Source organism: Pelodiscus sinensis, chromosome 6, assembly GCF_052426305.1.
Source record: "Pelodiscus sinensis isolate ZL-2025 chromosome 6, ASM5242630v1, whole genome shotgun sequence".
NCBI lineage: Eukaryota > Metazoa > Chordata > Testudines > Trionychidae > Pelodiscus > Pelodiscus sinensis.
Window position 1 is genome coordinate 3,641,682 of NC_143057.1, and position 12,710 is coordinate 3,654,391.

The 12,710-nt window shown below is 41.8% G+C and overlaps 1 protein-coding gene across 1 annotated transcript; it reads right to left on the bottom strand.

Moving 5' to 3' along the window:
- Positions 1 to 322: 322 nt before the first annotated feature.
- ATP5ME (ATP synthase membrane subunit e) lies at positions 323 to 7,017 on the bottom strand. The gene is made up of 4 exons (XM_075931301.2): positions 6,861 to 7,017; positions 6,638 to 6,692; positions 3,002 to 3,100; positions 323 to 470 (listed from the first exon to the last, which is right to left on the bottom strand). The coding sequence occupies exons 1-4, from the start codon at positions 6,894 to 6,896 to the stop codon at positions 445 to 447; spliced, it is 216 nt and encodes a 71-aa protein (XP_075787416.1). The 5' UTR covers positions 6,897 to 7,017; the 3' UTR covers positions 323 to 444.
- Positions 7,018 to 12,710: the final 5,693 nt, after the last annotated feature.

The window sequence follows — 12,710 nt, forward strand, 5'->3', positions numbered from 1 at the left end:
AGTGATGCAATGAGAACTGAGTATTCCTAACTGGCAGTTCAATCTGATGTTTGACACTGGAAATGCAGTTTTCAATTTGAATACATGGGTCAATACAGGCATAGTAGGTTTATGCTGTGGCAGTCATTTTAACCCTGGTTAGACTGGCTTTCATTCATCAAGTCAGACCACAATTAGCAACTTCCCATTTTTAGACACGTCAGGGTCACTTTAGCATGAGGGATATCAATTCATTCCTAGATACATACCAGAATACCCATGTCTTCCTATGTCACAATACCTCTTGTACTTTGTGCAGTATATGCAAAAATCAACACATTAATACTGTTCACATATTTATTGGTGGCAACAGTCAATATAGTGCTTAAATTAACTTTACTAATTCAAGCTAATTCAAGGCTTCATACTGTGCTGAAGATGAAAATGAGGTCCAGCGTTCTTGATTCATTTCAGTATAGAGTCTTCGCTGGCTGAAAGGGAATCAAGACAGTCAAGTGAGCTCACTGCTGTACAATGCAAACAACTCAAATATACAAAAGCCTCCGTGAAGAAAGAGATGTGTTTTTTTGGTTAAAAAACAAACAAACAAAACAAAACAAAAACACAGAACACAACACACACACTTTTGACAATTCCCAGTTCTCTCTAACCAGATTTTAGGAAGTTATTTGCATTTTCCCTGTGCCCATTCCGCAGCTGTTTGGTTTAAGGTTTCAATGATGCAATATTTACACCATTTTATTTATAGCCTCCCCCCCCACACAACTTACATTATTAGATGAGTTCCCACTTATTTTTCTAAGTTAGGGCAGATACCAAATACAAACATTCCCAAACTGTGGTCCATGCATAGCAAACTGGGCCACATGCTGCTGACTCTTCATCGATAGTGGCTAACCTGCATTCAGTGCAGCTGAGAGTATTTGGAAAAAATAAGTATTTAATACACATTATTTGCTCTATTTACCCCAGGGATATTAGGCAATTGGTTAATGGGAAGCGAAGCAGTTTCCCTATCTTCCTATTCTCAGTTATGCAATCCATGATATGGGAATGAAGGAGCCTGTGGTAACACCTGTCCCAATAAAACAGAAGTTTTCAAGATTTATTTTCTTAAGGCGTTGCTACTCCTAGCTATACACTTTAAGCATATTTAAGTTTTGTGTACCTAAAATCCCATGCCAGTCCCATGAAAAAGTACACAGCTGAATAGCTGACGTCTTAAACAAGAAAGTTCCAGACAAATAAGGGAAGAATGTCATTCAAGGAAATAAATGAGGAGGTTGTATGCTTATAGTTATATACTGAATTCATTTTTATGAATTTAGGGGGTTAACTTTAACCTTCCTGAGATCTAGGAGTTTTGCCCTTTAGTAAGGGCAAAGAAGAAAATGACAAGCGTCTACAAATACCATAAAGGGCTTAAAGATCAAAGGAGGCTGAAGTACTGTATTAAACATAGTACACAGAGGCACAAACAATAGAATAAAACTGAAAGGAAAAAATTAGACTCCAAATTAGCAAGAAAGTAACGTTGCAAGATCTATCAAGCTACTAAATAGCCTAAGCCAAAGTTTCTCAATTGGTGGGTCACAAACAGAAATCAGGAATTGAAAGTGTTATTACTATCTAAAGCCTAGAAAAACTTGCTTGTCCATTTGCTCTTCAAGATTATGTAGTCTATCAAGGTCTCAACATGCACGCAAATAAATTACATTTAGTGTTATTGCTGATACATTTACAGTAAGACCATAAAAGGGTAGTCTTTTTTTTTTTACTTCAAATAAGGGGTTGCCAAACAAAGACATTGGCAAACACTAGTCTAAGTGGCCTGTGCTCTATTGCCTGAGACGTAAGTGTTCAGCCCATGCATAGAAAGAAGCACACTCTTCAGAATTAGTGTGTGCCAAAAAGGGATACCCATCTGTTCTAAACTGCATGATTATATGACTTCTCTGTTTTAAAGCAACCATCTTTTTAATTCTGTCCATTAAGAACACCAAGAAACTGTTCCTCTGTCAAAAGGTAAATTCAGAAAATTTGCTAGGGAGAAACTTTATCAACAGCTGCTGAAACTGAAAAAAGGAGATGGAGGGTATGCACAGTAAACCTTTTCCTGGATTTAAAAAAAGGACTACATCTGCTGCCAAGCTGTACATTTAGTCATGCTCAACATTTTTAAGTGCTATTTAATTTTTAAGTAGGCTGTGCCACATCCAAGGCCAACCAAAGTCTGCATGTGTTAAAGATAGTTGTATGTAATTATTCCATCACTGTTTCTACTTCCAGAACCTGGGAAGTAATTTGTGTTCTTATACTAAGGAGTCAAAACTAACCTAGCAGCTTCTTCCTATATTCAGTGCCCATCCTCAACTGGCATAATAGACATGTGAGAAGTCAGTTAAAGTCTTGTGGGCAAAATTTCAAGTTGATACTTAATATCTGGTCCTTTTAGTACAGACTTAATATGCAGTCAAAACTGTGATATAGGAGGAGAAGGATCATCATGTAGATCAGCCTGTCCACTAATAAAAATCTTCCCAAAGAGACTTCTTCCAATGAAAAGACTCACAATTTCAATACTTTATAGATCCTATTTAATTTGAAGCAAGGAGACTAAACCTATTTTCCTGTAATATAAAGAATTACTATTGAGTACTTGGAAAATAATAAATTTGTCATCCTTTCTGCTGTATTGGACTGTCCTGTACAGTATTTGTATTGTTCTTCAGCTCAGACAACTGTATTAAAAGTATGTTTTTTTAATAGCGCACGATTAACCAGAAAATAAAACGAACACAATGTTGTCTGTGTTTTCTACCTTGCTGGTATTAGTTTTAATGAAGACATTTAAATGAAAAGCTAACTATGAAAATATTTTCATTTATGTGCATTTAAGCCACTTGACAGTGTCTCTTGGTTTTAAAAAGCAAATACCATAAAGTGTTTTCCCATGTACTTTGAGGATATAGACTGGGTATGCTAATATATAAAAAAATACCTTCTGCCAGTTCTTTTGCAATTCGTTCCAATTCTTCGCGTTTCTTTTTCTCTTCATTTTCTCTTTTCCTTTCCTCTGCAGCAATAGGTTTTAGGTAGTCTGTCATTGAGAAAAAATGTTATGTATCCATAACCTTTTGTCTAAGGCACTTCATACATAAAACTTTTAGAAACTTCTGGTTCAAGGATAAAAATCTCATTTGGCCAGCAGTACTTTGAAAGCTAGCACATAACTGTCCCCAGTTTTACATTATTTATCAATAAACATCTTAGTGTTTTGCATCTTCAAGTCACCAATGAAATGTATTTTGTGTTCCACAAGTGCAAACTCTTTCTGCAAGCTAACTAGCAAGAGTTTAGAAGCAAGTATTTCAGTTCTACCCTAGGCATTTAGTGAAGATGCATCAACTTAAGACTGAAGCACTTTGACCATCTCTACTTTTTTGCACCAGTGCAAAAATCTTCTGGAGGGCAACCGAAGCCGGAGCCCATTCAAGTCACACTATCCTAGGTGAGGAGAGGTGTGGGGGAGGAAGAGGCAAAGTTCAAGGGCTTCAGCCCTGATGGGGAGCCTGTAACCTGAACCCTGCTACCCATTACAAGAGGGGTCCCAACTCAGAGTTTTGAGAACCACTGACTGAGGGCACGCAAAGCCTTAGACACCAGTGCATTGAGAACTTATGGCCTGTAGCTACACTTTTGGGGCTTTTTTGGAGAAACAGTGACTTTACTAAAATAAAACACTATTTAATCAAAGTGGTTCACTCCCCTACTGTAGTTCTCACAAGTAGCTTTGTGCTGTTCTCCTGTGCTGCCCTTCATGCTTGAGACAAACTTCCTGAAAAAAATCTGTAGAACCTCATATTCCTTCTTCCTATTCTCCTTTGCCGTGTCTACAAGAAGGTTGCTATACTAAAACCAACACCTCTCAAGTTGGCCAATATGAACTTATTGTTTCCTCATACTCCCCCACCTGAGTGTATACACGCCTGTTGTCAAATATTCATACTTCATTGTAAGCTCCCTGGGGCAGAGACCATCATTTATTCCGTTATAAAAAAAATTAAACAATGGTCCTGTAGCACCTTAGAGACTAGCCAAACAATATATAGATAGTATCCTGAGCTTCCATGGGCACAACTCACTTCTTCTGAAGAATGATATATTTGTTATCGGAGGACAAATTTACTCCGTTTGTCTAGCTTTAACTTTCTAGCCATTGGATCTTGTTACCAAGCACTATGATAATGCAAAAATGTCTTTACCAAAATAAGATATACCAATACAGATTTCATTACATCACCTTTTTAAAAGAAACCTGTTTAGTTTTTTTAAAAAAAAATCCTGTGTAACCGTGTACACAGTTAACCAGTGAGCCTGGACTCATCTGTTAACGCTCACTGTTACACACAGTCTCCTGGTACGCACTGGGAGCCAGGTTAAAGGCTGGCTCCCTGTGTGCGCCAGCTCCCTGGGAACTCCTGCTATTTTACACTGTAACTGCAGTTAGTTACTTAATTGCATGCATTTTAACACCCCTAACACAGACAAATCCTTATTCTTGCTCTTAGTCAAAGCAGACTCAGATGACCTCCAAATACTTGAACTACTGCCTGGCCTTCAGACACATAGTGCTAAAGAATGACCTAACACAAACTCAAATTAGATTTAACAATAACAAGAACTTTATATACATGCCTGCCAACGTGCTCACCAAATTCAAGGTGCCACTAAATACGTAATCAACACCGTAGTTTTTTGTGTATCAGCCTGTATCCTGACTTTACTATTCAAAACATCAGACTCAGTAAACAAATTACCAACATTTAGTTACACCTAATCCTTTTACTATTGACTGGATTTTACAAACATGAACCTAAAGATCCAAGCATCAATAAAGACCAATAAGCTTCCAATTGACAACTTACGTCACTTCAAAGCTTATATAGTAATAATGGCAAACAAACTGGTTTTTCATCCAAGCCAACAAGAAAATAAAAGGAGAAGGAAGTAATCTCTTTTACTGGACTAACTTCAGCTCACTGAAAAAGAGCTCTGTGGGGCTCAAAATCTAGTCTACTCCATCAATGAAGTTGGAGTAATAAAACATTCTCTCACCCACTTTGTCTGATCTAAGGCATACACAATACACACTTTTCCTGCTAATTACACTAGGAACTGATTGGTCAAAATATACAGTCATAGACTATGTCTACACTACATTCCTCTTCCGAAAGAGGAATATAAATGAGGCCGTTTGAAAATTCAAATGAAGTGGCAGATTACAAATTTTACGCTGCATTTGCATAATAGCATGAGAGCGCTTTTTCAAAAAAAGGGTTTTTCGAAAAAGAAACCGCAGTCTAGATGGGGTTCATTTGAAAAACACAACCCCTTTTATGAAAGAACCCTTATTCCTAAAAAAAGTAAGGAGCACGGGTTCTTTTGAAAAAGGGGGTTCCCCCCCCCCCAAAAAAGAACATAGTCATACTGGGTCAGACCAAAGGTCCATCCAGCCCAGTACCCTGTCTGCCGACAGTGGCCAATGCCAGGTGCCCCAGAGGGAGTGAATCGAACAGGTAATGATGAAGCGATCTCTCTCCTGCCATCCATCTCCACCTCTGACAAACAGAGGCTGGGGACGCCATTCCTTACTCATCCTGGCTAATAGCTATTTATGGACTTAACCTCCATGAATTTATCTAGTTTTCTTTTAAACCCTTTTATAGTCCTAGCCTTCACAACCTCCTCTGGCAAGGAGTTCCACAGACTGACTATGTGCTGTGTGAAGAAGAACTTCCTTTTATTTGTTTTAAACCTGCTGTCCGTTAGTTTCATTTGGTGACCCCCTACTTCTTATATTATGGGAACAAGTAAATAACTTTTCCTTATTCACTTTCTCCACACCACTCGTGATTTTATAGACCTCTATCATACCCCCCCCCCTTCGTCTCCTCTTTTCCAAGCTAAAAAGTCCCAGTCTCTTTAATCTCTCCTCATATGGGACCCGTTCCAAACCCCCTCATCATTTTAGTTGCCCTTCTCTGAACCTTTTCTAATGTCAGTATATCTTTTTTGAGACGAGACCACATCTTTACGCAGTATTCCAGATGCGGGCATACCATGGATTTATATAAGGGCAATAAGACAATCTCCATCTTATTGTATGCCCTTTTTTCTAAACTGCATCTAGACTGCAGTTTCTTTTTCGAAAAAGCACTCCACGCAATTATGCAAATGAAGCACAAGATTTGTAAATCCACACTTCATTTGAATTTTCAAACCGCCTCATTTACATTCCTCTTGCGGAAGAGGAATGTAGCTTAGACGTGCTCATAGAGTTTAAGGCTAGTAGACCTGACCGCCTATTCATCTCAGAATATGGCAGGGCTGTAGATATTAGCTTGCAAGGGTCACGGCTCCCCGGCCACTAAGTACTTGGACAGCCAACCAGGAGAGAATCAAATGCTGCCCTGCTGATTAGCAGAGCCTCCACAGCCAACAGCTTGTCTGCCTAATGGTGGTGCACATCCACACATACCTCAGTGCACGTAACAAAACTTATTCCGCACATGGATGGAAGAAGTACAAGGGGCAGGGCTCGTGCGGTCACTGCAACCGCTGCCCCGGCACTTACCGTATCGCGTCTTCCCGTAGAGCATCCCCACCAGCAGGGCCGAGTAGCGGGCGAACTGCGGACGGGAGGAGGGGGGAAGGGACGTTATTTTGCACCCGGACACCCGGCCCAGGCCCCGCTCTGACCTCTCCCAGGGTCACCTTCCCTCTCAGGCCCGGCCCGGCCCCGGCCCGGCCCCGGCCCCGCAAGCTCGCGGGCCGGCTCGAGCCCCCGCCCCCGTTACCTTGATGAGCGGCGACACCTGCACCGGGGGAACCATCTCGGCGGCACCGGAGCGAGCCGGAAATGACGCAAAAAACCCCGCCCACCCCCGGGCTCCGCGTAGAATTATGGGAACGCGGGAGGCGGCACCGTGTGCGTGGGAGGCCCCCCCCGCAAGGGAAGGGGGAGGAGTTACGTGGCGTCGGTGCCGCAGGGGCTGCCGGGAGCGAGGGTGATAGCCACGCCCCCTCTCCCAGCGCCTGGCGCAGGCAGAGCGTGGCCTGGAGGAGCCGTTGGTCGCTGTGCGTGGAGGGCACCGCCCTCCCCTCAGTTCTCCCTGGCGTTGCCAACCCTCCCGGACCGGCCGGGCGTCACTGCTGTGAGTGGCGTCCGGTCCGGGGGAGTTGGCAACCGGCCGCGCCTCCACGCATGGGTCCCAGCCGGCTTGAGCCCTGCGGTCATTGCCCCCTCCCCGGCACCCCCCGTGCTCCCTGGGCCGGGCGCTCAGGAGAGAGGACACAGGGGGGTGGCGTTTCCGCGGGTGGTGCACACTCGCACATAAGACAATTATTCCGCACAAGCATGGGAGGGAGCACGAGGCGGCCCATGCGCGCCAGGGACAGAGGGGGGCTGCGTGGGGCTGACACCCTGCTCGCCACTCACGCCCAGCAGGGCCCATCACCCCATTTCCAGAACCGCCTTCCCCTGCCACTTGGTGGGCACCCCCCCCGTGTCCTTACAACCCCCACGTAGGCGGGGGCCTGGCTGGGCCCCGCAGCCCCCTGCTCGCACCGCTTCGTGGCTGGGGGTCCGTTCCAGCCCACCGGGCCGGGTAACTGGTCACTCGTTACATCCCTACACGTAGTCAATAATCAGAAACTTTTTCGCACATCTTAGTCTAGGTCGCCACATTACCGACAAAAGAAACAGTCTCCCTCATGACATCTCTTAGTAGAGCAGCTGCGGGCACATTTGCTACTTACGCTGCACTCTTGATATTCCCCGAGGGCCCTAGTTTAAGGACTAGCGGCTTATCTTTCGATGTTGCCATTCCATGCTTCCTGCTGATCCAACGTAAGAACCTATTTTTAAATAAAGGCCTCTTAAAAATCATCTCACTATACAGTCTTAGAATAGCTTGAGGGAAAGCTAGACTGATTATATAGTTTCATGTACAATTACATACTAATTATGTTATTTAAGAACAGTTAAAAGCAAATTGTGCCTCATTAACAGTTACTTTGAATAGTTTATATTTGCATTTTGAAAAAGCTGTATCCTATTTCTAGGGAAATGTTCAGATAGCTATATTAAAATATACAAAAGCCCTACCATTATAAATGTATATCTACAACTTAATTACATATTGTTTCAATAGGCTTTAATCATGCATGGTGGAATTGTGTTTTAAAATCTTTATGCCTTTTTTCTTGCCTTTTTCAGATCAGTGCTAGAATAATTTTAATAACTTCTGTACAAGGGATTGTGAAACAAATCCAATTAAACCTAATACGAATGAATTAGTCTTTTGCTGTGAGGCTATTTGGGTACATCTACACAACAGAATTATTCTGGAATAACTAACATTATTTTGAAATAACATAGTGCACTGCAAGATGGAGGATTGCTTACTCTGACTCCTGTAATCCTCATTTCACGAGGAGTGAGGGAAGTTGAAGGAAGAGTGTTCTTCCTTTGACTTCCTGGTGTGTAGGCAGCGCCTAAAGCCGAATTACACTATTTCGACTTCAGCTACGCAATTGACCTAGCTGAAGTTGTGTATCTTAATCTGACCTTTGATCTTCAGTGTAGGCGTGCCCCTTCAGTTCTACCAATTCCTGGCCTCAGTACAGCACAAGTTAACTAAGCAGCACACCTATCATAGCTTTCCTTTTGTAATCTTATGTTTTCCACCTGGCTTGTTTTTTTCTAAATGTTATTACTTATGTTTATTTAAACTATCATGACTTTAAAGTGGAGGTCTAAAACCACATTTTTGCATAACAGCAATGTTCATCCTATTTGTGTGTGTATGGAGCAATGTAATTTATTTATATAGTTCCCTGCTCAGTTTTGAAGATACTTAACAGGGACCAAAATCTTGAAGGAGCAGTTGCATTTTCCCGTGGTGGTGGCCGCAGAACTCACTTTCTATTGGTGGTACACAGTTGCGTAGATACTCTCATAGAGCTCTGGTGTAAATGACAAACAGGTTCATGGCAATGGAGAATAAGGCTCAGCATTTGCTACTTCTGTCCCATAATACAAGAACCAAAATGGTACTTGATGAAATTAAAGCACAACAAGTTTAGATTGGGAATAATGGCTATACAGGGTGTCTCCACTATAAGCTGCCCCAGTAGATGTTGGTTCTGCACTAGCGTAATTGACGCTTGTGGGAAGTGTTCCATTCTAAGTCCTCCCATTACCCACTCTTGCGTCACGCAAAAAAAAGAGACCAATTTGCAGGAGGAGAAGTACGTCGCGGGGAAAAAGTTCCCCACTTTACAGACTTTTACTATACTTCCACGGGTATTTTTATGTATCTTGGAAATATAGGGGGGATGCCCTGTGGGTCTGGCCCACGAAAGCTCATCATCTAATAAACCATCTTGTTAGTCTTTAAAGTGCTACATAGTCCTATATTTTGCTTCTGTACACAATGTAGAATTAAACTGAAACTCTGTAGTGTTGTAACAGAATATTTAAAAAATTAGATAGTTTATAAATAGGAATGGCACCTACAGGTATAGGTTAGATTATCAAATCTAAGAGCTCTCAGTGAAACAAGGCATAAGCAGGTCACTAGTTAGGTTCAAGCAGAAATGTTTATTTCATGGAATAGATTCTGCAGTTAAATGAAAACACAATAGCACATCCTTCTGTGAACTTCTGCCATAGGTCACTGAAGGATAATGGATGAGATGGACAATTGATCTGTTACTGTATGATAATGCCTATGTGCATCCTAGAATACTCAAGGAGCTGATAGAGGAGGTATCTGAGCCTCTAGCTATCATCTCTGGAAAATCATGGGAGACAGGAGAGATTCCAGAAGACTGGAAAAGGGCAAATATAGTGCCCATTTATAAAAAGGGAAATAAGAACAACCCGGGAAACTACAGACCAGTTAGTTTAACTTCTGTGCCAGGGCAGATAATGGAGTAGGTAATTAAGGAAATAATCTGTAAACACTTGGAAGGTGGCAAGATGATAGGGAACAGCCAGCATGGATTTGTAAAGAACAAATCATGTCAAACCAATCTGATAGCTTTCTTTGATAGGATAACGAGTCTTGTGGATAAGGGAGAAGCGGTGGATGTGGTATATCTAGACTTTAGTAAGGCGTTTGATATGGTCTCGCATGGTATTCTTATCAATAAACTAGGTAAATACAACTTAGGTGGGTGCGTAACTGGCTGGATAACCATACTCAGTAGTTATTAATGGTTCACAATCCTGCTGGAAAGGTATAACAAGTGGGGTTCCGCAAGGGTCTGTTTTGAGACTGGCTGTCTTCAATATCTTCATCAATGATTTAGATATTGGCATAGAAAGTACGCTTATTAAGTTTGCAGATGATATCAAGCTGGGAGGAGTTGCGACTGCTTTGGAGGATAGGGTCATAATTCAAAATGATCTGGACAAACTGGAGAAATGATCTGAGGTTAACAGGATGAAGTTTAACAAAGAGAAATACAAAGTGCTGTACTTAGGAAGGAACAATCAGTTTCACACATACAGAATGGGAAGTGACTGTCTAGGAAGGAGTACGGCAGAAAGGGATCTAGGGGTTATAGTGGACCACAAGCTGAATATGAGTCAGCAGTGTGATGCTGTTGCAAAACAAGCAAACATGATTCTGGGATGCATTAACAGCAGTGTTGTAAGCAAGACACGAGAAGTAATTCTTCCACTCTACTCTGCACTAGTTAGCCCTCAGTTGGAGTAGTGTGTCCAGTTCTGGGCACTGCATTTCAAGAAGGATGTGGAGAAATTGGAGAGGGTCCAGAGAAGAGCAACAAGAATGATTAAAGGTCTAGAGAACATGACCTATGAAGGAAGGCTGAAAGAACTGGGTTTGTTTAGTTTAGAAAAGAGAAGATTGAGGAGGGACATGATAGCAGTTTTCAGGTATCTAAAAGGGTGTCATAAGGAGGAGGGAGAAAACTTGTTCATCTTGGCCTCTGAGGCTAGAACAAGAAGCAATGGGCTTAAACTGCAGCAAGGGAGGTTTAAGTTGGACATTAGGAAAAAGTTCCTAACTGTCAGAGTAGTCAAACACTGAAATAAATTGCCCAGGGAGGTTGTGGAATCTCCATCTCTGGAGATATTTAAGAGCAGGTTAGATAAATGTCTATCAGGGATGATCTAGACAGTATTTGGCCCTGCCATGAGGGCAGTGGACTGGACTCGATGACCTCTCAAGGTCCCTTCCAGTCCTAGTATTCTATGATTCACAGTGTACACAGCATAGAATGTCCTTTTACAAACTGTATCCTGGATGTACTGCAACTTTGGTAAAATTCAACTTGTGCTTTTCTCGTGTTCAAGAGATGATCCTCATCCATGAACCAGTTTGACTAGCTGGGCTGAGTACAGGAGAGTCACGTGGAAGAAAGGGGAGCTTGTCCACGTCATAAGTCTGCAGAGATACTCAGGGGAGGCTACTTCAGCCCTCTTTAGACAAGGGGAGTGGAGTATACACACAGAAAACCAATCCTGTTACCACCCCCCCCCCCCCCGAGTAATCATGCACACAGAGCCTCTTCAGTTCCTCATGCAAGAGCTATGGCCCTTCGAATACACCTCCCTGTCTGGAACAGTGGGACTGCACACGCAGTGGCCTGATTCATCCCTCGCAGAACATGACACATTAATAGTCAGGGAACTGCTTTTAAAACCTACTGACAAAACATTTAATAAATCTATACAGCTACTACAGCTTCCTTGAGAAAAGAGCACTAGTCTCCTCCCACCCCTGAGACATTTCAGTACTTCCCACTGAAAATGAAGTTAATGGCAAAATCAGGGAAAGGTCAAGTTATGTATAAAAATATCCCCCAACGCTCCGCTCCCACTGTAGAGAGAACATGGATAACTCTCTAACCAGCAATTATTTCCCTCATTTTTAGATATTTGCATGCATAGAATTGATGCACTATTTGATTTCCAGAGCCTATTGTGATTGCAAACTAAATTCATTTAATTAACTGACATTTCACAGATAATTTCACACTAGTCTGAGTTCACCCAAAACCCTTGGAAATGTGAACTGCATTTATCTTTTATGAAAAGCTCAGTTCAGTTGAAGCCATGATTCTATTTCTCTTTGAAGTTGTTTCACAAAACAGACCATGGAGTTATGACTGAAATGATCAGAGCATTTTTATTAATGATAACAATACTGTATTTCTGAGCACAGAAAGTAGTGATAAAATGAAGTTATCATTTACATTTAGCTATAATTTTGATTGTCTTAAGGTCATTTGTGTATGTGCGTGTTGTATTTGTACAGTTTGTATGTATTTTGTGTATCAATATGTTAGTTATTATATAATGAGAAAAGTGGGAGCAGCTCTTTCAAAAATAAGGTTGAAGGATATGGAGTGGACTTTTGGAGGGACACGAGAGTATTGTGTGTGATTGTGTGAAGAGGCCTGAATGCACTTAGGAGGGAAAACTCAGTTTGCTGGAAACTCCCCATCAGAAAGTCAGAACTTAAACAACAGTGAAATTCTTCTTCAAAAATAAAAATCCTCATTGAAGGCAGATGGCATCATGACAATTTTTTCTGATAGTGCCTCCCCCCCCACCCATGCTGTATAAATGAACCATTTAAAAGATAAGGCAGTAGATCTGAAGGAGGAAA

Excerpts from the sequence above, each read along its gene's own strand:
- ATP5ME (XM_075931301.2), bottom strand. The coding sequence starts at position 6,896 with ATGGTTCCCCCGGTGCAGGTGTCGCCGCTCATCAAG. Across the intron at positions 6,693-6,860 it reads AGGTGTCGCCGCTCATCAAG|TTCGCCCGCTACTCGGCCCT; the intron begins GTAACGGGGGCG and ends TCCCGTCCGCAG. Across the intron at positions 471-3,001 it reads TGCAAAAGAACTGGCAGAAG|CCAGCGAAGACTCTATACTG; the intron begins GTATTTTTTTAT and ends ATTCCCTTTCAG.